This window comes from Filicampus tigris, chromosome 11, assembly GCF_054856515.1.
Source record: "Filicampus tigris isolate MCC_2025a chromosome 11, RoL_Ftig_1.0, whole genome shotgun sequence".
Lineage (NCBI taxonomy): Eukaryota > Metazoa > Chordata > Actinopteri > Syngnathiformes > Syngnathidae > Filicampus > Filicampus tigris.
The window spans coordinates 24255195-24280649 of record NC_141227.1 but is presented as its reverse complement, the minus strand read 5'-3'; the positions used below and the strand labels follow the sequence as shown (position 1 = coordinate 24280649).

The 25455-nt window shown below is 46.5% G+C and overlaps 1 protein-coding gene across 7 annotated transcripts in view; it reads left to right on the top strand.

The window, feature by feature from the left end:
* Nucleotides 1-25455, top strand: part of atrnl1a (attractin-like 1a) — an 84244-nt gene that overhangs the window by 26865 nt on the left and 31924 nt on the right. For all 7 annotated transcript variants that reach the window (XM_086045935.1, XM_086045934.1, XM_086045933.1 and 4 more), the window contains 7 exons: nucleotides 2876-3106; nucleotides 3183-3320; nucleotides 9914-10007; nucleotides 15512-15564; nucleotides 19103-19197; nucleotides 19301-19379; nucleotides 20318-20475. In XM_086045935.1, the coding sequence (XP_085902061.1) occupies nucleotides 2876-3106; nucleotides 3183-3320; nucleotides 9914-10007; nucleotides 15512-15564; nucleotides 19103-19197; nucleotides 19301-19379; nucleotides 20318-20475 (848 nt within the window). The remainder of the gene's footprint in view (nucleotides 1-2875; nucleotides 3107-3182; nucleotides 3321-9913; nucleotides 10008-15511; nucleotides 15565-19102; nucleotides 19198-19300; nucleotides 19380-20317; nucleotides 20476-25455) is intronic.

Genomic DNA, 25455 nt, shown 5'->3' with positions numbered 1-25455 from the left:
TCCTCTTCATATTCGTTCAGAAGACAAGCGATCAGAGGACGCTCGGCCCCGGGGGAGGTCGGCCTCAGAGAGCGCCGAGCTGCTTGCTACTGAAGACGAGCCAATCGCTTTATTTATTATTCAGGTGGTCTGCCACTGGTAAATATGCGCTTAACCGAATTTCAACATCCTCTCGGAAGAAGCGAAAACACATCGGAAAGCTCACGGGGGACCAAGAACTTGCTTGTGTTGCGAAGCGTTTGGAGGACAGTGAATAAAACGAGAGGGAATTGTGACTTTGGCGACGGCATATCGGAAGATACGAGGGGAAGATTTGCCAAGAGTTGAACGTGCGGCTGAAGTTCTATCCGAAATGGAGGACCTTTGACGGAATTGAAGCTTTGCAAACGTAAGACCCCAAAAGTCTGTTGGCCCTGATGGCATCAAGCAAATTCCTTTTCAAAAATTGCAGCTCCAATGATTGCTCGACCGCTGACTGAGCTACACGATGTCGCCGTTCTGTTGCCGAAGAAAAATTCCCCGATTCTTGGACACGGGCCTTTGTCAACCCAAACACATTTTTTTCAAGAATTTGTTCCCAGCAGGCCCGCGAGTTGAAACGCGGCATTCCGATGAATATTGCCTTTGTGCAATATAAGTTAAGCGGCCAAATCCAGCCCTTTTTAGTCATCTCAGGTGGCGGCCATTTTGTCGCTTCTATCGACTGAAAATGACATCACAACTGCTCGGGGCTCAGGTAAGGACCAATCACGGCTCGGCTTCAGAAAGCAGGTGAGCCGTGATCGCTCGTTGCCCGAGCAACTCTGATGTCATTTTCAGACGACAGCAAGTGACAAAATGGCCGCCCCCGGTGATGGCTCAAAACGGCTGGATTAACTCTTATTCCACAAACGCGATATTTATCAGAATGCCTTTTTTCAGATCGTGGACTTGCATCGAACATATTCTGGAATAAATGTTTATCTTGACTCCCCTTTGAATTAAAGGCAGGAGATTCCTCTGAGCAGAAGAATTCTTTTCTGTCATCGCAAAATTGTTGCAGTCATTAATGCGGTCGCAACGAAATCGTTCCTGGATTCTCATTTCATTCTCAATCCTCTGCTGGCTGCTCGGAAAAGAGACTTGCGTCTCAATGGCTTTTGTCTTCTGCTTAAATAAAACAATCAATTGACTGGACGTCAATTGGCAAGTGCAAATTGCTAACCTTTAAATGAAATTACAGGGTTTTTTTTCCGGCAGTTTGTCAATAATGTGCTGTGGAATGCACTTAACACGGTCGGGCGTCGTTTATGTGTGCATTCACGTTTGCAAAGGTTTGTGAGAGCTCTTGTTTGGTTTCGGAATTAATGACCATGGGAACATGTGGTTCCCATGGTGAGAGCCGCCCAGAAGCCCCGATATGAATATAATCCGTTAAAGTCCTCTTGCGTCTGGCTTGTGTGCGGCGACATCTCGCGTGGCTTGTCGTCTGCTTTCAGCACGAAGAACAAAAGTCGGCGCCGAAGCTTCAAGGGCAACCGGCAACATTTTGTCACTTTTGTTGTTTAGTGTCGTTGAAATGCCACGCGGCTTGAAAGAAAGTGTCATTTTTAATTTGATCAGAAAAGTTTTTTTTTCTGCCACTTTCTTAATGTCACATCCACTTTATGAATATAGATGCGTTTGTCTGCACGCCGGGGAGGCGAAAGGAAAAGTCAATTTCTTTCTAAACGCTGAGGGTCAGGGAGAAGGTGAGAACACGGGAGTGCAAGTATATTAGCGGCGCTAAATTACATCTCCAGAGGCTCTGATTGTGTTTGTGCACCACTGCAGCCTTTTAGATTGAATTTGATGGACAGAATGTGCTCACTTTAATGCGTCTGGGAGCCTTTTAACGCACGGCGGACCACTTCCTGCTTCACCACCTGATGCAATTTACCATCCAATGCGCTGTTTTACACCACACAAATGCAACGTTTTGTTTTCAGGACAAACTTTCCAGGACATTTGACTCATTTTCCAGGTGTTCCAGGTCCGCTGGTATTTGTAACCTTTGCACCGCGCATGCGTACACAACACCGCGGACATTCCACGGAATAAAAAAAAGGAATAACAAATAAATGAAGTTTAAACGTGAAAAATCATTGTTTCACATTTACCTCAATGTTATATATCAGCTTAATAAATCCGTCCATTAATTCAAAAGTCTTAACAACATAAATGCAACCAAAAGTCTCTCGACGCTCGTCTTAATTATCCAATCGATTGAGGAACTGGAGCGTCAGGAGTGGTTTTCGATTCCTTTTTGACATGGGGACGAACTGAGCTTAATTGAGTATTCGCTAGCGTGGCATCGAACAATTTGGCGTCTTAACATCCGTCGCGTGTACGTGGCTCAAGGCAAGACAAGGCAGCGCTATTTATATAGCGCGTTTCAGACACACATAATGGCAAATACAACATTTAAAAGCATTTACAAACAAAAGCAAAGTGACGCAATAAAAAGTAGCTTGCAAAAATGAGGGAAAGAATGGCGAGCGCGAAAACAAAATTTGAGAAAAATTGATCGGATGTTGGCAGGCCCATCTGGAATCGTCCAAAATGTCACTTTGGTTTCGAGCCAAAAGTGCAGACTTCCAGTATCTTTTCAGTCATGGCTTCTTGGGACTTTTTTGCCGTTCTACTGGTTGCATGTCACGTGGCTGAGTTCAACTTTGGCTTTGGGGTCTGAATGTTCAACAATCCAGCCCAACCAATGTAGTCGCCTGTGCCTTTCACCCAGAATCCAGCAAAGCGGGACAATGGCGCAGCTGTGCTTATTCACACCGCAACGCGACATCCCTCAAGAGATCCGAGTTCAGTCCGACGAGTTGATCTCGCCTTTCTCCACATTCAGCCCAGAACTGTTCCGGAGTGAGGACGTGCGCCGAGTGCCTGGAGCGGCCCGAATGCGGCTGGTGCGGCGACCCCAGCGACACGGGCAGCGGCGTCTGCATGGACGGGTCCTACCGCGGACCCCTGAGGCCCGCCCCCTCCCGGGCCGGCCCCCGAGCACGCGACACGGTCCCGGATCAAGGCCTCTGCCCTGCCGACCGCGGCCACGACTGGGCTTTCCTGCGCTGCCCGTGTGAGCGGACGCTGCGAACGGTGAATCCGCAACCGGAAGCAGAATCCCGACCCTTGCCTGTGTTTGCGTCCCGCAGCTTGTCAGTGTAACGGACACAGCAGGTGCGTGAACGCTAGCGTCTGCGAGCGCTGCGGGAACCTGACGGCCGGCACGCAGTGCCAGAACTGCGTGGCCGGTTACTATGGCGACCCCACCAACGGAGGGAAGTGCACTGGTAAGCCCGACAAAGTCAAACTCCCAAAAGCTCTCCTTTTTATACCCTCGGTGGGAGATTTGTTTCTCAATGTATGATACGTGCGTGCTGGAGACGTGCAAATGTTGTGCGTTAAATGGTTTTGCGGCTTTCCCAGATTTTTGGGGCGTGTCTAAAAGGGGGCCACGCGAGCGTGCGGCCTGAGTTGCCCCTCCCCCGCTAGATTCAAACTCCAGCACCTCCCTTTGCTTCGGTGCTTGTTCAGTTAGCTAGCTAGCCGCATCTACAGCCCAGAAATGCAGCGTCCCTTGCGTGGACTGGTAGGGAATTTCTTTCAGGCCCACGTTGATTATGAAATTTGGCAGAAACGTAAGCAGCGATGCGCCGCACGAAAAGCTCTGCTTTTCGGGACGCGCTCATCTGCCGATTCCTACGAAAGAATGGAAAGCGGAGGTTCACTGAGTTTCGTCCCGTGACACAATATCGTTGAAAGATCCATTCAAACGGCTGCGTGTGAAGTATTGATATTGTGATGTCATAACCAAATGATGAATGCTTGAACGCGGATGAGATATTTCACGGACGGTAGTTGTTTTGACCAAATGTGTAAGGTAGCGTGCGCGGACTTTGTGCCTTTCCCGTCAATTTCCAAGTCAAGGCACGCCCGAAGAATTTGGGGCGGAAGATCTCGACCGGAGGAGCGCTCATGGGGCGTCAGAGTGTTTGCGTTGTTGTTAAGGTGGCGAAGGCGACGTCGTTTGTCTGCATGGTGACAAACGAGCGTTTTGTCGTCAGCGTGACGGGAGGACGGGAGATGGCGCTTCATCTGTGACTTATTTGCCGACTTGAGCGTGATGGATGCGCACCGAGGCTGGCCTGGCACGTGTCTACTTTCCTTGACTTGCTCTCCTCCTCCTCCTCCTCCTCCCTCGCATGCCTTCATCCGTGGCGGATGTTTACCCCCCCCCCCCCCCCCCTTCCTCTTTGCTTGCCGCCATCTTATTGCGTTTGTATTATTTATTGTTTTTGCTCGTGTTTTATTCATTTTTCACAAAGCGGCTCTCGTGTTGTACGTTCCTTTGTTTTCCTCTTTTGTCATCTTTTTGCTTTTCTTTTTTCGTGTTTTCTTATTGCCTCATTTGTACTTTTCTACCCTTTCCCACTTCCTTCCTTTTCCCGATTACTTTCAATACCATCTACGTTCTGTTTCTCTTTTCTTTCACTTGGTCTTCCTTTATTATACACTTCCTACTGGTCCCCTTTCCTTTCCTTTCCTTCCTTTTTTCTGTCGTCACCTGTCTTACCTTTTCTTTGCCTTTGTCCTCAAGCCTTTATTTTCCTTGAAAATGAACTTGATTTCAGCCCTTTGTCTTCCCTTGCGCCCTTCTTTTCCTTTTCTTTCGCATCCCACTTTTTCCATCCGTCCATTTCTTTTCCTTTGGCCTTTTAATTTTCTCGACCGTCCTGTCTTTCATTCCTTTCCTGTCTTCCTCCATTAGTGGACAACAGCTGCTGGCTCTTTTATTTGCCTCCTGTTCTCCTCGCCTCCATCATGGCAACGTTTACCTTGGCTAAAACGCTGATTAACGCCGTGAGTGATGGCGGGACGCCTGACAGCGAAGCGGAGCAGCCGACCTCCGATTGGACGGCGGCGAGCGAGACGCGGGGGCGCTAGGTTAACGTGAGCGGCGAAGGAAAGGGAGGCGAGTAATGGAGGGCAGACAGCGGAGAATTGAGGCGCCTCACCTTTGTTTGGCAGATGATGAAGGAAGCTCGTCATCAGCCACGTCCCACCCGTCACCTCGTCCTAACTGGACGGGAAGGAAATGTTGCGGCGTTCTTTCGCTCGCCTTCCAAGGGACGTTTCATCAACAAAGCAAGACAACCACTTTGTCTTTTGACAAAACCAAGGTCTTCTAGTCCTAGCTTGTATGTTGCCGAAATTATTGGCAGAAAAGTGTTTTCTGGCTCAAATTGAGCCAGACGCGCGCGGTACCTCCAATTATTCGTCGCCACGACAAACACTCGCTTATTTTCTGATACGTCTCTGAAAACGGAAGGCGTCATTCTCTTTCAGCACACTTTTTGCCCGGTTACAAAATACACCATATCTACCTGGTTGGAAATCCACAAAACCGTCGGGAAAAAACTTGCTCATTTGCTCGTCTTCTTCTTCAGCAATTTTAGGAGCGATTTTCAACCATTTGCATTGTAATTCTACCCCGTTGGCGTGGCACAACACCACAATTACTGTTACAAAAAATTGTCTGCAAATAGAGGAGGATCATTTGAGTGGGCAAGATTTCTTAAACCAGCAAGTAAAGCTAGCCCAGAAGAAAACCGCACCGATGACTTGAAACGAGCGTCGTATTTATACCAACATTCCCATCTAGTGACAGGTTACTATTTGATTTTGAAGCAAGAAAATGCTTGAAGCAAGTCAAATGCACAAAAACTGCTAAGAAGAAACGTATCCGTATGCAAAGGACACGCATATTACGCCTCAATTTGATAGATCATCTTGTGAAAGAAAAAAGCCATGATTTCTAGAATAAGATTTGAAATATTGTACGAATAAAGTTGTATTTTTGAAATTCACGCGTTAAAATGACTTTCTCCCCTCATTCGATTTTGTTCTTGACAGATGATGGCTTTTTAGCCTGCAAAAGTTGTCTTTTTTCTTGTATGACACCTTTTTCCTTTTTCAAAAGAAATCTGACTTGAGTCTCAAAAGGATTATTTGTCCTCGTTTTTCAAAAATAGGCAACTTTTGTAAAACCTGCGGCCTTTTGAGGTACACATCATAGTCAGTGTACGTTTAATTGGCATCAGGATTATGAGGGGGTCCTTGGCAAAAGTTCTCCCCTCTAATGGGTCCCTGGAGTCCAAAAGTTTGAATTTGAATCAAATGTTTTAGGCGGAGCAAAGTGACAAACAAGCTGGTACAGTCGCGCCACCGAGGCCCAGCTGTCCCCTTAATGATGTCGGTAAAGCTCCAATTACTGCACTTCATCACACCACTAAAGTTTTTTTTTTATTTTTATGATCGAGACGTTGTACACAAACAGCGAACACTCACTGAATCAAAGGAGCTGCCATCGTGCAACCTAAATCAACATTAATAGCCACAATCAACGCAAACACAAACGCGAGACTGACGAAAACGACATGAGGGATGAAACTTCAGACTAGACAACAGATGGCAGAACACGCCAGGCAATTAACACGCCATGTACCTTTTGGATCCTTTGGAAACACGAGCGAAAGGCTTTGGATTCTTGGGAATTACAAGAGTCAGCCTCTTCGAGGGACAATGACCCGGATTTACGAGCGGACGTGTAGCCTTTGGCCCCACAACCAAAACCTGGAGCCCATGGTGCCGTTGGGAAAAACTGTCTGCAGAACCTGCAACATTTGGATGATTTGCAAGCAGAACCATGGGATGCTTTGGAACTGGAACCTTTGGAATCCCAACCTGAAGTCTTGGTTATTTGGAAACAACCTGCAGCCATAAAATCAAAAGCTTTAACCTTTGGATCCTTTGGAAACAGCATCTCGGATTTTCTATCAAACAGAAACCACCGCTGCCTTTGGAGCCTTTGGAGCCTTTGGAGCCTTTGGAGCCTTTGGAGCCTTTGGAGCCTTTGGAGCGAGAACCTGCAGCCTTTGGGTGTTCGGAAGCAAAACCTCGGAACGTGCAAGCTTGAAGCTGATCAATGTGTGTGTGTGTGTGTGTGTGTGTAATATGTCAATCAAAAATGTACATTTTCATCTTTGTAAAGGCCGCTTTTGTGACGTTACCCCGGCCTCCTTAATAAAGTGGCCGGAGGCTTTTTTGTTTCGATTTATAACCACACACCACATCGAGCTTCGTGCGTGTGCATGTGTGTGTGTGTGAGGCAGTCAAGTGAAAAATTGTACTCTCCTTTGGGGAACAAGTGGCAAGAAAAGTTGTTTATATCGAAATAAGCCACATTTTTTTTTTTATCTTGCAAAGAGATCAACTTTCTCGTTTTTGTGTACTCAGCACGGCTCGTGCGTTTGTTGCGTCGTCCATCCGTCTCCGTAGCTGCCCGCGTGGGACTCAAGTCCCTCCACTGCGTGTCCGTGTTGTGCCTGAACGAAATGCAATTTGAGTCAATGTTCTTGTGCTTTTAAATACGCAGCATGTCACTTGGTTCCGTTTTCTTTTCTTTGATTCAATTTTTAGAATTTATGTTTTGCAATACAATGAGTTTGCGCCTACGATTTCAAAGGGGCTTCCGTTTGTGTTTCCGTCTACAATCTTCGATCGGCTCTCCCTTTCTACAATCCGTATACATAGGTGCTGTGTATTTCACAGGGTGTACTGTACTTTATTACTTTAACTCACGTAAAGCAGTTGTTGAGAAGTTTTTTTTGCCCAAGTATTCGTACTTGTACTGCGGTCGAGACGGTGCGTCCTTTTGCCACCTTTGTTGCGGACGCGCCCGGCGGTTGCGGATTATTGGGGTCGGAGTGTTGTTTTTTGCCGGTCCAGCGAGCGCAGCGGTGTCTGCGGGTGGTGCGGACGTGATGGTCGGCGCCGTCCGCGCGGGAACGCCGGCGCATCTCCGCCCCGTCGACCTTGTGACATTTCAAGGCGGGCTGCCTGTTGCGCTGCGCGCCGGGCCCGCGAGTAAGAAAGTCTTCTTAAACAGGCAAAAGAGAGAAAGGTGAGAAGTGTTTTTTTCGTTGTATTTTCCTTTCTCTCTCTTTCTTGTTTGTTTCTCATCCTCGGCGTGGCCTTGACCCGAGTTCACCGCGGTTTTAATAGCGGAAGCAAGAGGAAGAAACAACAAGGAGAGCGTAAAGTGAATACAAAGAAGTCTGGAGAGCATTTTGCTGCGGCTCTGACATTTCTCCCCTGTTTTATGTTGAGTGTGGCGCTTATCTTGTTCAGCGTCGGCGGGGAGCGTCGGCGTCTCCCCCGAGCCTCACGTTGGCTGCCTCGTTTTGGCCTCGTTCGCGTTTTGGGCTCTGAGTCGGAGTCGGCGCGAAAGGGAACGGCGGGCATCCGGGTCTCTTGGATTCTCCCGCTCGGGCCGAGCGCGGGCCGCGGCCAGCCCGCCCCGACCGACTTTGACCGAAAGGCAGACGACACCTGGCCTGGTCTCCGGTACGGCGATAAAGTGGGGGATGACTGTTCCAGTGTCCAGGAAAACGGTGGGAATATGAGTCCGTGTCAATGCTGTCAAAGTGTGCTTTTTGTGTGTGCGTGTTAAAAATCTGCTTTTTTTGTGTGTGCTACGGGCAAGCGGTAACAGTGCTCAAGAGCTTGAAACAGGCCTGAGAACTGTCTGCGTACCCAGCACATTTGTTTTCCCGCACACCTTAGGAATCTTCGTACCTACTCGACATGGTATTGTTGGACAGGTTGGGCTGGATATTCAATGGCTTTTGGTATGAGCGCGAGGTTAACCTCCGCCTGCTCGGACCACGTCTAAAACTGGCCCAGCTGGTCTAAAGTAATTTTGCTGAATTTGATTGTGTGCTGAATGTCGGATGTATTTCAGTCATCAGCATCGTCACCCTCCTAAAAATGATGGCTTCCGTCCTTTTTTTTCCAGCTTTTTCAGAAACCGCAAAACATGAAGCCAAAACCGGCGAGCTTAGATATCCTTCCATCCATGATCTAGAGCGCTTCTCCTCACAAGGGTCGCCGGCGTGCTGGAGCCGATCCCAGCTGACGCCCTCAATTGGTTGCGCACACAGACAAAGAAACATTCACACTCACAATCACACCTCGCCGCAATTTAGAGCGTCCAATCCACCTACCGCGCATGTTCACGCCAGATATATTCTTTCTTATCACCATTTCATTCCTTGTGACTCAAACGTAACGAGGCGCCACGAGCCTTTGTGAGCGAGCGGCACGGCACATCCGTAAGGTGAGCCGTGCGGGATTGATTATGTGTCTCGATAAGCGGCGTGTAAATCATCCGCTCGCTTCCTGCCGCGCGCGCATTGAACAAGACGATTACGGCGGTTGGACACGCGTCCCGGCAGGAGTCGACAATCCAAACAAAAGGCAGCGGCGTTCCAGGAAGAGATTTTCCTCTCGTTGCTCTTGTTGCGGCAACAAACAGGATTTGCTGCGCTTTCAGCAAAGCGTCGAGGTGAACGAAAGGTGAGAAGAGACGTTTCGCCGTCCCCGCTAACGCAATCTTCTCGGCCCCGTGAACCGCTTGACACTTTTCGTCGGAGCAGCACCTTGGAAATGGAACCCCCTTCCCTGGTAGCATGCGTGCCGACTTCAAAAAGTGCTTACCGAAAACCCAACGCGCATTTGACCCTTTTTGAGCCCGCGGAAGACAGTTGGGAGACTTTCCTTCCCCCGATACCAAAGGATGGCAACTCAATCTTTTGCCAATTGATTGTCGCCCGTGCATCTGCATACCGTACCTCAATTTTGATCGGCTAAAATACCTGCCAGGAGTTTCTTGGGACGCGCCCGGAAGCAGGGCCCCTTCCGACCCAAACTGCGCGTGTCGCCGCTCTTATTTTCAAACACTACTCGCTGCTACGTAGCTGAAAAATCCTGCGCCATGCAATTCAGAACAAATGAACTTGTGTGTGTGTGTGCGTGTGTGTAGCTTGCAGGTGTAACAGCCACGCCAACGTGTGCCACGTCACCACGGGCAAGTGCTTCTGTACCACCAAGGGCATCAAAGGAGAGCAGTGCCAGCTGTGAGTAGCCAACACACGCCAACAAGTTACAATTTGAGTTGTGCCACATGGGCACAATTTTACGTCCTGACAATCATCTTGTGTTTCCAATTGGCAGTTCTCTACTATATTCTTTCAATTGATTGATAAATGACATATTTTGTATAGATAAACACACGATAAAAGATTCATGGAGCTAAAACACACAAAAAATGCAGCGGGCAAATGAACGCCGTTCAAAATGTCTGCTAGTAAAAGCACTTTCCAAGGAATGCATTGAAATTCCCGGTTCAAGATGTTTATTTGGCAGAGGCGCCAAATGGTCTTAACACAACAGTGGCACTGAACAATGAAATTCTGAGTCTCCCTCCACAAGAAGTTCAAATATTGGAGCTTCTTTACCGAATGAAAGCGCTGGTCACGTGGCACAAAGGGCAAAACATTTGACAACAATTCCAAAAAGTTTTGTTTTTTTTCTCTTGGTGAAAGAAGAATGCTGTTGTTTGTTTAGCTTGAGTGTGTATAGAATCTACGAGCACACTCTTGTGTAGGTCTTGACAAAGCTCTCAAAATGCCCTCAAATGGTTGCCAGTGAACTCAAGCGTGCAAAAGTCTATTTTTATTGCTTTACTCTCATGAGATCATCGCCGGCATAATCGATTGTAAAAAATGTTGGGTAGCCGCAGCGCAGCCCAACAATTGTCTCACTTTGGAGCGTTTCTTTCAATGACATTTACAAGAGCTCACCAGCGGGTGGCTGTGGATGGGAAGAACATTTACTCTCCTGATTGATGCACTTAAAGAAAAGCAAAGAAACAACAACAACAACAACAAGAAAAAACAGCTTTCCAATTGCTGTCCCAAGTCAATGTTTTGTACAAATTGCAGATGCTGCTGTTGGGAAGCAATGTGTTTCTGTCATACTGTGTGTGTGCGTGCGTGCGTGCGCGCGTTTTCCCTGACTGGGCCAGTTTGGAGCACTGCAGCACTATAATATTCTAAATGGCTTGGCAGACCTGTACAGCGTGTGAACACAACGCGCACGCACGGCAAAGTGCTGCATCCATAAATCCGGGAGCAGAGGCCACCGGTTCACTGGTATGTGTGCGCGTTGAGCCAAGACAAAATGAAAATGTGATGAGACAGCACAGGCGGCGTAACTTTGCCGTGTTGATGCCGATCATTCCTTGGCTGTGATCATTTGCGTCCGTTGCGTTAATTGCCCTTTGCCTTGTTCGGAGGGTCGGCAAATGCCGTCAGTTGTCATGGTTACAGCGAGGCCCGCCTTTAGTTGCAACGGACAAAAGCGCAAATGGAACGGGAGACATTTCAAGGAAGGGCAGGATGAATGCATTTGTCGTCCTTCCATCCAACTACGACCGTCCTCAGCATTTGTCATATAAATGCTCACTCTCATCGATATTAAGGATTTGCGCAGTGTAATGGCACACCTAATAACGTACTTTTTAGCCGACCACGGGAAACGGCAGACTCTCTTCTATCACTAGGAACAAAAAGCTTGTTTCTAATGTTTTCTTATTCTTTAGAAATCAGCAGAAGAAGATGTGTTGGTTTGACCAAAAACACAGGCTTCTGCCCAAAACGCAGAGGAAATGAGCATTTTGTAAAAACAAAAACTGTGAATTACATTTTTTGCTTCGTGTCACCTCAAAATGTAAAACAACAAAAACAAGACTGAGAAAGGATTTTTGATGGTAAAATAGTCTGTCTGGAGTTGAACGTCAGTGGCTTTTCTACATGGCGTTTGCCATTCACTCCGTAGATTGCATCATCTTTTCTCTGGATTGCGACACACACATGCTCTTCACATTGTACACATGTGCTTCAATTAGTCCAACTTGCTACGTCTTGATGGCATTTCTCTCCCTCAAAAGCGACGCGACGAGCAGAGATTCATTGACTACTATTGTTTTTTTTTTTGTGTGTGTTTTTTACTCCAAAGCTGTGCTGATCTCAAAGCGATGCAACACCGCCATCTACAGAAATCTGTCTGTCATTAGTGGTTTGCCACCCGGAATTTCACAAACAAAACTGGGTGAGACCCTCTTCCACGCTTAGCCGTTGAAAAACTGACTTGATGAATATCATTGACAGTGCACTGGTCCCCTTCTTTACAATAAACAAATCCCGCTTTTATCTTCAAACTCACAAACGTATTGACTTATACCTCAACAATCACGCCCAAAGATTGACGTTATAAAATGAACCTACAGTCGGCGCTTTCTGTAGCCGTAAAAAGCAGGATTGAAGGGGATTTGACATTCAACAATCTTCACCAAAAACTAGGCTGAGCTGAAATACTTTCTGCTCTCATTCTACTTTCAACTTTACACCGTCAAACCAAATAGTGTGGCGCCGTCTAGTGTTCGACAATGGAAGCACACCAAGAACAAATGCCAGCCCCAAAAAAATACTTACAAACTGTCTACGAGCCTGGAACCGTGTTTGAACGGGGGATTACTTTGCATATATTTAACATTTTTATCAGAAAATTGTTTTTATTTGGCATTATTTATTGACTATTTCCTCTTGTTTCCACTGTTAAAAGTGACCCAAAAATAAACAAAAATGGAGCGAATGCAATGTCCTCCGTTCTTGTTTACGCTGTTACCAGGCGATGATGTCACGCTACCCTCCACACACAAACGTGGACTGGCCAAATTTTTTTCCGTTTGTTGTTGTTCGTTCATTGGGTCAAGATGGCGTGCCGTTTGTTATTCATTTGCTACTTAGCACGGAGGTGCGTGCTGGGACCCCCGGGTGACCGCAGGTGTGTGAACGCAAGTGTGTGCGTGGCGTGTCGTGTCGGGTGAGTCCGGTGGGGAAGACAACTTGGTCCAAGTGACTTTTCCAAGGTTCCTCTTGAATATCTTCCTCTCTTTTCCATCCCTGGCGTATGGTTTTGCACGCTCGCGCCTGGCGCTTATCTCCACGAGCAGGACTCCCAGCACGGGGAACTCTGACCTCCGAGTGGCATTTTTGAAGCGACGCCGCGACCGGCCTTTATCCGGCTCCCCATTAGACCTCCGTAAGCCGCTTACGTTTGTCCGCCGCCCACGTGTCCCCCTGAGAGGGACCACCGCTCCGTCCCCCTTCACGCGCTCCGTCTAAGTCTCGCCGTCGCACCGGAGCGGTTACGCTACATGGACACAAGTGTTGAGACACGATTGATTGAGTAGTGGCCTTGTTTGACGAAAATTCCCTTTTTGATTGTAGTCGATTTTTTGGCGTCCGTCCTTCTTCAAAGGGAAATTCCAGGCAAAAAATGTTCTTTGCAATAATATGCTCTTTGTGCCCCGACTCGTCTCAATACAGTATTCTCATTATTATCGCGTTCGTGGGGTAAGACTTACGCCGATGAATTAAGCAGATGAATCGCTTGTCCTCCATGTCAGAGGGCTGCCATTTTGTCCTCTACTGCCTTCCGCCGTCGATTGAAATTGGCGCCAACGTGCCCTCGGGCTCGTATCGCCAACGTGACGAGGCCACACCCAGAAATGAGGTGAGCTGTGACGTCCGCGCTGCAAATTTGAAATGATATCCTGTTTTTCAGTAAGGGAACATTTTAAATCTATATTTTTTATCCGATTAATCAAAAGAAATCGACAAAGTAATGGATTGTTAAAATAATCATTAGTTGCAGTCCTGCGAGCTAATACACAAAAACTGACAGTGCGCCACTTTCCCCACATTTTATGTTACAGCCTTCTTTTGAAATGGATTAAGTTCTGACCTCCCTCCAAAGTCGGCACACACAAAAAATCCCCAAACAAATTGGCAACGTGGAAGAAGTTGTTTTGAAAAATCTGCAAATGTATGACCGATAAAAATGTGGCGTGTTTTGAGTGTGTGGGAAAAGTGGAGGCCTGCAAATGCTTTCCAGATGGCGTGTAAGTGAGTAAAGGTGCTTCGGTGCTCCTCAACGAGACTTGAAGACGAAATCGTCTTTGAGATGATAACGCGCACAAGAAGTCAAATTAGAGGCAACGACGAGAGGCCGCGGGTCGTTCATCACAATCAGCCCGCGGGACAAATCGTCCGAGCTGTGATTGCCATGCCTATTATTATTTTGTGTGCGTGTCTTGAGAGGAACGTCGGCCTCCTTCGAGTGTCCTCTCCATCCTCGACTGATCTTCTCCTTCTCCTTCCATCAAGGACACAGTAGACTTTTTTTTTCTTTCTCGAGGTTGCTCAACAAAGTAAACAGAGTGAAATAAGCAGAGCCGGGCGCGGCCTAAGCACCGCCGCCGCGTTGCGTCCCGCATCTTTCATCGACCGCGCGGTCCCGCTCCATCCCTCGTCGGCGACGGCCAATCGGCGTCCAGAACGTCATCTTCACGTCACACGCGGGCGGCCGCACCAGCAGACGCGCCGCCAAACAAAGAGAAAATATCAAAGAAAAACAAGAGACACACGCACGGCGTCGTGATCGGTGCCATCAAAACAATGTGGGGCACGTGTCATTGCGTCTGTGGGACCGCAAGGTACACAAGACTCTTTGATTCTTGACTTTTTTCCTGACTCGGCCGCACCCGCGCGTGACGTGGAACAGGTTATGTCCGTTCCCGACGTCGTTTGGCTGACTGGGAGCGACCGGGACCGCGTGGCTCCATTAAATACGCAGACGGGAAATAGGCCGTGTCCAGCTCTGGAAATAAGACCGGATCAGCTTTTGCGCTCAAGGGCCACTCCCCTTCCATGTGTGGACCAATCATCACACTGCATCATGTTAACATTGCTTATCTGTGTCATGTAAGTTTTACTTGATGTAACACTTTGATGGATTTTGACGTTTTTCCTTTTGATCATTTATACGGGACTTCTGGGTAAGATTCTCATCAGTCATCATTTCGGTCACCGAATTTACGTCCCATTCATTTTTTGCAACACATCATTCGTCATTCTGTTATTAAACAACAACATCAAATGAGTCTTTTTGAGATTGAGTCACAATCACTTTTTCACTTTTGCCCAACTCATATTTTAACACTTGCATTATTTGTTAGAATAAAACAATGTTGGATCATCGGCAAATAGGAGGAGCTTGGATGCATTTCCCCGGTCACTAATGAAACAATAGAAACAGTTGGGGTCCAAGAACTGATCCTTGTGGTCCTCCTTAATTGATGCGGCGTAGTTCTGATTTTTGTATTATTTTATCCGAACAAATGGCTTTCTCTTTTCTACTTAGCTATTTCAGTTAGAAGACTGGGTAGTTTATGGCATTCTGTGCATTAGCTCTGTATTACGCTTTCAATTTTGTGAAAGTGAAAGTGAAATTGTGTGTGTGTGTGGTGGGGTGTGTGTGTGTGTGTGTGTGTATGCGCGCCGCGGGTACAAGTTAGTGAGGTTGTCGAGGGGAATCTCATCATGAGGAGCTTGGAGAAGGCCAACCTGAAGCTGGAGCATGCGCACACACACATGCACGCACACGCACGCGCACACACATCATATGCGGAATGCTAATAACCTTTGCACTGTTTTCTTGGTGTGTGTCACTCCAGATGTGACTCTGAGAACCGTTACCTTGGAAACCCTCTCAGAGGAACCTGCTATTGTAAGTAATGCCACCGCGCATACGCGCACACACACATACGCTAAAAGCATTAGCCCCTAAGTCTAAACTCAACCTAAAATTGCAGCTTTGACTTCCAAGTTGTCCTAATTCCAAAGCAAATTTTCCCATAGGAAATAATGTAAAGGCAAATCAGATATCTATATCGTTAAAAAAAAACAAAAAAAAAAAACAAGGTGGGAAGAGAAGACGTACTGGGCTCAGGTTGCATCCCACACACTTTTCGTCTGAGATTGTCGACGGTAGAGAGAGCATTAACAGCAATGTCAAGTCAAGTCAAATTTATTTATATAGCCCTTAATCACAGGAAAGTCTCAAAGGGCATTTCAAATGTAGGTAAGAAAGGATAGAATGGAGCAATTTCATTTCAAAATAAACCAAATGTATTCCTATGCGGCGACAAGACCAATTACCAAATCCGATAGTAGTAAGACGAGCCGTTTTAACGCTGGTGCTCTCCTTCTGTCGTGATCTTGTGCGATGTCAGGGCAAAACGCATCCGCTGTTGCAGAAGCTTTTGCCTGGCCCCGTCGTCTTCTGTCAGCTGGGAAAAGTCAACATTTTTATTTCTCTTTTTTTTAACTGTGGCCAGGAAGGTCCTTCTTGTAGCTTTTATCGCTCGTTTGAAAGTGTTTTTTTCTCGCAGGAACGTTGAGGCTCATGAAAGTCAAAGCAAGACCCTCTTGACTTTCCCGGATGGAAAGTTTGTGTCGTTCTTTTTAATCTTTAATCTTGTTGAGCGTTGTGTCAACGGGACGTGACGAGCGAGTGGCGTGAACGTCGTTGCGCCGGCCGGCCCGCCCGCCGGCAAGAAGGTTTGGCCGCACGCCACCTCAGTAAACAAAGTGGGCAGATGGCGGCGGCGGCGGCGGCGAAAGCGCCTTTGACTCGGCCGTGCAAAATGCCATGTTTGAAGTGCTCTTCACGTGTTGTGCGCTGGCGTGGGCGTGTCTTGAGCACCTTTGGCCACGCGCTGCGTGTCTCCATTAATGCCGCATTATCTTGTTTGAGCAAGTACCAAAGCACACAGGTGATCCGTAAGTGGCACGCTCACGTTTGCAGCAAGGTAAAGAGAGAAAAAAAAAAAGATCAAGGTCTTATCTGAGTCATCGTAAAAAGAAATGGCGACCTGCAAAATCAGGCGAGAGATGTTTGTTTCTGTTTTGATTGACGTTGCCTTAGTTATTTGGTTAGTCAGTCAGTCAACTAATCAGTCGGCTGTTTAGTTGGTTAATTGGTTGGTTGGTTAGTTCGTCTCAGTCAGATAATTGCTTAGGTACTTGGTAGATAAGCGAACGCTTGGCTGGTTGGTTGGTTCATTGGGTACTTCGGTAAATCAGTTCATGATTTGGTCACTTGGATGGTTGGTTAATTTAGTCCGATTCTTGGTTATTTGGTGAAGGGCTTTTGTAGGTAGTTTGGTAAGTGGGTGGTTGTTTGGTTGGTTCAATCAGTCAGTTAATTGGTTCGATACTTGGTAGGTAATGAATGGTTGGTTGGTTCACTTAATTAGTCTAGTCACTCAGTCAGTCGGTCAGTTCATTATTTGGTCAGTTGGTTGGTTAGTTTAGTTAGACAGTTAGTTGATTAACTACTCGTTTCGGCAGGTACTGTTGGTAGATGGGTAGACTGGTCAGGTAGTTGGTCGTATGGATAGTTGGTTAGTTAGGTCGGCACTTAGACGGAGGGTTGCTTGATTTGTTAGTAAAGTAGGTCAGTTGATCACACACTTGGGTAGATACTCATCGTAAAACAGTCTGTCAGTTTGTTGGTTATTGGGATCGTTGGCTAGTTAAGAAGGTAGAGCGGCTGGATGGTTGTTGGGAAGTAAGTTAGTAGATTGGTTAGCTTGCTTGATTTGGTTGAAGTTTATTTTGAACATGCAGTTTTAAAAACAAGAACCCAAAAAACCCCAATCTAAATAGCCCAAAATGAAACAACGTACTACTAGTTCAGTATTCAATTGGTTATTTGGTTGGTTAGGTAGGCAATTGCATGGATGTTTGATGGTTCTGTTGGTTCAAGTAGGTAGGTAGGTTTCCGGTTGCTTTGTTTGTTGGGTCAGTCCGTTGATTGGTTTCTTGTTTATTTCAACCAGTCAGTAAGTCTTTTAGTTTGTAGCTTAGTTGGGTAGCAGAGCAAGTGGATGGTTTGTTAGTTGAGTCAGTCGATCGATTAGTTTGTTAGTAAGTGGATGGGCTGTGGGTTTTTGTGCCTTTCAGTGCGCTGTTGCCAAAGGGAGCGAAGAAGAGCTTCAGGAGCGTTGGGTGCAAGCAGACAGTTTGCCAATTTGTGACAGTACACATTGCAGCTGAGTTCACACCCGCTTTGGATTTGCGCCCCCCGTCGAAGCGTCGCATTAGGGCGACTCGTCGGGTACCTCCGCACCCTCCCATTTCTGCTAATGGCGTCACACATCTGCCAACTCTGGCGAGCGGTGGGCGAGCGTCTGGTGCCAATGCTTGATACCTTCAGTGACACCGCGCGTGACGCCAACTCGACGGGCCCGCGCGAGCGGATGAGTGGGTGGCCTGTCTCTGCGGGGAATTGCAATTAGCCGAGATGAACTTTTAAACTCAGCCGAAGCGCTCGTCGCTAACAGTCGTGAAATCCAACACGCGCGGGGACACCAGATTTTGTTGTTGTGTGTCTGGCGTACTCGCAGGTGACAAACACACAAAGTTTGCCGCAGAAATTTGCGTCGTCGAACCTCGCGGGATAAACAAGCGAGACCCGACGGCGACCGCGCACGCAAGGCACGCTGGGACATTGTCTTTGATGTTGTACACTAATGCGGCGCCCAACACGTCCACGCCCGCAAACACGACTTTAAACTTCTCAGTGAGGGTCGCTGCCTAAACGGGTTGAAGAAGATGTAACAGTGCATTTTCTAAGGTGATTCTAATGACGTTTCTGTCTTTTGGAAATAAGAAAAGAAGGGAATTCAGCGGTTACAAGGTGCAAGTTGTTGCCTGAACGGGTTGCAGAAGACATCAGAGCACTTTCCTCCGAGGTGGTACTAATGACATCAACATTTTTTTTCCCGGAACAAATATTTAATTGTTAAAAAAAATTGAATTTAGAGGATCAAATCTATTCAGATGACTACCAAAAGAGCTATAGCAGAGTTGCCTGAAAATGTGAACTAGCAGCATTAGCTGTCGTCTTGGAGCAGACATTTTATTGTGATGCTTAGCAGAATTCAGGCAACCTGTTTAGGCCGCTGCTTGAGTGACTTACTGAAGACGCTGTAGTACATTTTCTGAGCTCTTCGTCGGGATAAACATTTTGTCAGCAAATTCAGAGGGAAGGAAATCGTCAGCTTGTTGCCTAAATGGCCTGCAGGAGACTCAACAGTACACGATTTGATCATTTGGCCACCACATTGTCTAAGGCGGCCGGAGTCACATTTGTATCTTGTTGGAGTCGGCATTCGCTCATGATGCGCAATGGAATTGAAAGGGCAGAGAGTGGGGTTGCCGCCTAAACGGGTCGTCCTCTCTGTGCGCGTGTTGTCCAGACAACCTGTTGATCGACTACCAGTTCACCTTCAGTTTGCTGCAGGAAGACGACCGACACTACACCGCCATCAACTTTATGGCCACGCCCGAACAGGTGCGCACACGCCAAGCTCATACTGCGTGCGTGTGTGTGCGTTCGTGCGTGTGACTAAGAATGTGTGTGTGTGTGTGTGTGTGTGTGTGTGTGTGTTGCTCAGGTCACCAAGAACTTGGACATGTCCATCAACGCTTCCGACAAGTTCAACCTGAACATCACTTGGTCCTTAAGCTCCACAGGTGCTTTTTGCTCTCCTTACGCGTTAAAACAAACAAACAAAGAAATGTTTGATAAATATATACTCATTCGTTTAGTAATTGTATGTCCGTATTTTTCTCTTAACTAAAATTGTTTTTATTTTTTAAATACAAATATTCTAGTATATTGATTTTGATTATTTCAGTTTTCATTTTGAGCATGCAAGTTTTTGTATCAGGTATTTGTGATAGTTTTAATGATTGTAAACATTAAAAAAAAGTTTGTGCTGCTGTCAGGACGTTGAGTGGCCAATATTTTGGAACGAGCGAGGAGAGCTTATGCAACCCGTCAGAATGGGTTTGGCTCCACCCACTCTTGGCGGCGCCTTTCATTAAGATAAGAGCCCAGCCGCCAGGGCGGACGCCGTCCGGCCAGCGCCACCGCATCAGCCGGCCGGCGTTAAAGGTGCGGCGGGTGTGCGCAACATTTGATTTGGATTTGGCCATTTTTATTGCCGCACTCGTCCATCACGCGGCAGGAAGCCAATGTGAAATCAGTCGACACTTTTACTACCTGGCGCTAAAGCGGCAGCGGTTGTCACGGAAACGCTTGACAACAGTTGAAGGCAAAGAACACTTTGCTCACTGCTCACCACTTGACAGCTTGTTTGCATTATGATGTCATCTCTGATATGAACAGATGGGGAGGTTTTTTTTTTTTTTTATTTTATTTCTTTTTAAAGGCCATCAACTACCCACTGCAGCATAAAAAACAAAACCATCCATCATTCCTCCTTAGCGCGTATCCGCAGAGTGACAATAAATACACATATACAGATATTTACAATATATATATTTTCAACACAACAGGATAAGCAAGAAGGAAAATCAATATTGACTATAATTGAATTAGTCCCACAACAGAGCAAATTTGCGTCCCTCTCACGAATTGTGTCTGTGTGTGTGCGTGTGTGTATTAGCGGGGACCATCTTCGGCGAGGAGATGCCCATCACGGCCAGGAGCAACATCAAGGAGCACCGGGACAGCTTCTCCTGCGACAAGTTTGACTTCAAGCAGCATCCCAACATCACCTTCTACATTTACCTGTCCAACTTCACCTGGCCCGTCAAGATTCAGGTGCCACAGCCACACCACGCGACACCTCGCGACACCTCGCGACACCTCGCGACACCTGGCGACACCTCGCGACACCTGGCGACACCTCGCGACACCTGGCGACACCTCGCGACACATGACGTCACCTTCTGCATCCCCACGTTCAACTGCGCCAGCCCCAACAACATCCTTTTATTTTGCCTACTAGCAAGAAGTGAAAATGGAGTTAGAACAAAAGTATTTGGACATTGCCAGAAAGTTCAAGTGAAGAAAAATGTGCAGTATTGATCAAAGTATTGGGACGCGCGCAGGAATTGAAGAAAGTATGGATGTGAAATGTTGACCTCGGGTAAATGTAGCAGTGCACCTTCAGGAAGTGAACAGTGTACAAAGTGTGGTTCGTCTCATGTCGAGGTGCCCAAACAATTTGACGACTAATGTGACCTGCACCCAGCATCCTTTGTGGTTGCGGAAACATTGGCTCGTTGCAGCACATCTGAAAACCTCGTTAAGGGTCATTTGTCCTTCCAAAGTGCCCCCGCCCCACACACACTTTCTCCCCCTTGCGCTTTTGCCAATAATGGCACAATATTAGCGGTAGCTTGAAAGGAGATCTGCTAATTAGCGTCACCGGCTTGACCTGGCGTAACACGAGAAGCCGGACGCGTCTCACTTCGTCTCGTCCGCTGACCTTCTGACGACAGAGCGGGATGAAAAATTGTCCAGAAAATTGCTGGTGACGCCCAGCCCATGCGTGGCAATCATTTCGATGATGATGATGAATTCTGCTCCGTCTGCTTCATACATTGCATTCAAGCTTGACAAAAATACGTTCAGACCACTCGGTTTGTGTGATAGGTTTGTAAAGAATTGAATTGTCTTTGATATTGACGAAAACTCGTATGCTAGGTTTGGTGAAGATCAACATTTTTTTGCGGTTTCCAACAATGCATACTTGAAGTTTCTTCAACGCTAAATTGCCTTTTACATTTTCAAAAACCCGCTCATGTGATTTGTCGAAGAGAAAATGATTTGATGTTTCCGACAACACATATAAGCACTAAATTGTCTTAGATGTTCACGAAAATGTCGACGTTGGATTTGTTGAAAACAAAATTGTTTCTGATCATGAGTAAAAGATTCGTTCATCTGACTCTATTGTTACTAAAAAGTAGGTTTGTCGTAGCTCAAAATTGTCTTTAAGCTTTACAAAACATGTATGGTAACTTTGTCGGACACAAAATTGTCTTTATCTTTACCAAAAAATGGACTTTAACTCTGATGTACACGAAATTGTCTTTGAGCAATCCGACGTATCGTACGTTCGGTACGTATGTTAAAGACTAACGTAATGGTGTTTACGAAAGCAGGTTAGTTGAACCTTCTTGATTGTCCTTCATGTTTACTAAAATGCACTTTTGTTTTCGCTTCAGTTTGTTTCTTGCTGACTGGAAATGATATTGGATCTTTACGGAAAAAAAAAAATGGAGGCAAAAGAGGTTGCATGTGTTACTAATTTGCATGTTTCACTAAGTTGAAAGTTGGCGAGGCGTACGCACTAACATGAGCTGTGAGTGTTTCCCTGGCGGCGCCATGACATCATCCCGGCCTCGGGTTTCTCGGAGGTGTTGTTGTGGACGTCGGGACTCGTGGTGCCGGAACAGATTTGCTGATGAGCGGTGTCATCGCGGCGACCTTGCGCCTTCATTCTCACTCGCACGACTTCACCGCCGAGTTCTCTTCAGCGCCGTGACGCCGCCGTTACCTGAACACGCCGCCGGTGCCGTGTCAGGCAAAGTTACGGCAACAACTTTGATGTTTGCCGGCTAACTTCACGCTAGCGAGGCAACAGCAAGGGAGGAAGAAAAAACAAAACAAAAACGTGCACAGTGGTACCTTGACTTGAAAGTTTATTAGGACACAAGCCAGTTTTGGTCGCAGCAATCATCGGGAGGCCTGCCCGTGTTTCTCTCCATGGAGCCCGTCTTGCGCTATTTTTCCTTTATCACGGCAAAAAGGTGAACCTTCATAGTCAAGAGAGCACTTTGACAGAATGGAGAGAGATAACTGAAAAAAAAACATGCGTGCAACTAGACTGTTGCGATACCACCAGCCTGGCGACAGCTAAGAAGTGCCAAACTGTGTTTTTTAAATACAGACTGTAAAAAAAAAAAGAAAAAAAGTTGTTTTTACGGTAAAATGCCGGCAGCTGTGGTTGCCGAAAAGCTACTGTTAAATTACGGTAGCACATTTTCAACATTTACGGTACAAAATGTACTACTGTTGTTTATTTTACACTTAAAAAATGTACTTCATTCAAGATTACAGCATTAAAAAAAAAAAAAAGATTTCATTTGAAAAAAAACCAATGTTTTACCTGAAATATATTATTTCTATGGTACACATGGGCTGTCATTTGTGCAGCACTTTTCTACCTTCGATACTCAAAACACTTCACACTGTACCTCATTTACGTACTGCTGATGGGATGAGTTGGCAGCATAGGGGATCGAACCCACAACCTCTGGGTTGGGAGATGACCACTCTGCCACTGAGCCGCCCCGACAAATGGTAAAATACCAGCAGCTATGCTTGCCCAAACTACCGTTAAATTACAGGGAAGCTTTTTCTACATTTACAGTACAAAAGTTTTTTAATTTTCACAGAAATAATAAGTATTTTCTACACATTACAGCTATAAAAGTTTTGTATTATTTCTTGATTTACGGGCATTAAGGCAATTCATTTACTACGGTGACATCCAATTTTAGATTTTATGGCTTTGACTGTTGCTATTTGACAGTTTTTTACGGTAATTTCTAGGAACATTTTAAAAAGTGTATTTCCAGGCACGTTGGTGTGTCTTCTGCTTTGACGCGACCGGCATCCACCAAACGGATCCCGTTTTGTCTCCTTTGTAATATTTCCCTTTCTGAGAGAAAGAGGCAGGAGCGAGGTGACCCTTTGTTGATGTCTTTGCACTCCAGCAGGGTTCTTAAGATACGATGGTCAAGTCAACACTGAAGACAATCGAACGCATACGTTTGCTGAACACAAAGAAATACTTTTCTAATGCCGGCCGCGAACACGTCTGGAGCGGAATGACTCCTCACAGTTGTAGGTGAGCGTGATAAACAAATGGCTGAAAAACCCCCAAAGAGCGCTAGCGCCGATATAATCCGCCAATAAATATCCCGGCTAAAACGCTGTAATTGCCGACTCGCAGCGCCTCTTGGAGCAATTCAATAAAATCTGTTTTGTTCAGTCTCTCTCGTTGCTTGGCGGTTGGGGATCCTGCTCGACTGTACATTACTGAAATCATTAGCTTGTTAGCCAATTAGCCTTCATGTCACTATTAGCTTAGTGAATGCCAACGTTGGCTTACTGCCTGAGGATGCGGCAAAAAACAAGGGAGAATAAAGTGTAATACTATTAGCGAGTTTGGCGTATATTGTAAGAGTGCTGAGGTCAACCAGAGAATGTCAAGTTTGACTGGCGTAAACGACGCATTTGAGCCCCACTCTTGACGTTATTCTCACCCACGTCCTCTCTCCGTGGCAGGACGCATCTTCCTTGACCATCAAGCTTTCTTTTGACGCTTTAGAAAAAGTCTTGCGGTACAATAAACTGGTTGTGCAGCCTTAAAAGGCGATACGGGCTCGCCGTTGTTTAACGTTGCAATGTGTTTGTTGCAAAGGTGTGGGTAGGCGTTGCCAGCTGTCTTTATTTGTTTTTTTGCTATTTACGAAAAAAAAAAAGGTTTGTGGAGCACTCTGAATTGTCTTTAATGTTTATGAATAAAGTTCCACGTTGGTGGATGGCTTGAAATTGTTGTTGTTTTTGAAAACATGTCCAATGAAGACGGTAACTTGTTTCGGATGTTTACAAAAGAAGTAACGCTAAATCGGTTGAGTTGGCTTCGATGGGCCCGAAGGGACGCACATTGGGTGTTGTTGACAAAAACAGTCGACAAAAGAACATGCGTCAGTTGCATGTTTGCTTTGTTGACAACTCCAAATCGTCTTGGATGTGTCTCAAAACTCCTACATTGTTTCATTGACGACTTTGATGTTTGCAAATATATGTACTTGAAGAAAGCTGCAGATGCTAAATTGTCTTTGATTATCCTAAAACCCTTTTTTTTTTTTTTTTAAATGACCAACTTGAATTGTCTAGAAACGCTTGCTGTGTTAAACGCGTCTTTTGAGTTTTGACCTCCGCCATCATCATCGTCGTCGTCATCATCGCCATCATCACATCCTGGCAGTCAGTGAGTCAGTTTGTCTCCTTCTATTTATGTTTACGCGTGCGGTGGCCTGATTAAAATTCGTGGGAGGTGAAGAGACTCGCCAGAGAGGGCCCGGCGTGATTGGTCACTTGATTTGATTTGCGGCCCGCCCGCTTATTTATCCTCTCCGCCTGCCGTCCTTTGATAGGAAGCTTCGGCTAATCAGATATCAGACGCGCACGGGGCGGGTGACAAAGTGCCCTTGATTGGATGAAAGCAAAAGCGGAAGCAATTAAGCGGCGGACGTGCTGATGCAGCTCATCCAGCAGCAAAGCCATTTGAACGTTTTAACGGCAGGAAGTCGGCAGCAGACACCAGCAAACATCCGCATGACTTATTGCGCGGACATTCGTCTCCGTCTGTGTGTGTGTGTGAGAAGTATCTGCCATCCGCTGCTAAGTTGTAGTTGGAGTAGCGGCCCGCCGTCGCCGCCGCCGCCGCCGCGGCCGCCGATGCTGCTGCTGCGTTGTCACGCTGAGTTACGGCGCTGACATTAATCTCATGTTAGTGTTGATCTGCTACACAATACGGGCACAAACGTCGACGGGATGGATTTACACCGCGCGAGTGTTTCCGATTTACTAGCTGTAAATGATTTTTTTGGCGCAGGAGGGTGTGTGTGAGGGGGGACTTTGTACGTGTACCGGGTGAAGTTCCAAACCCACAGCCGATAGTACAAAACTGCCATAGAGAGATCATATGGAGACAAAAAT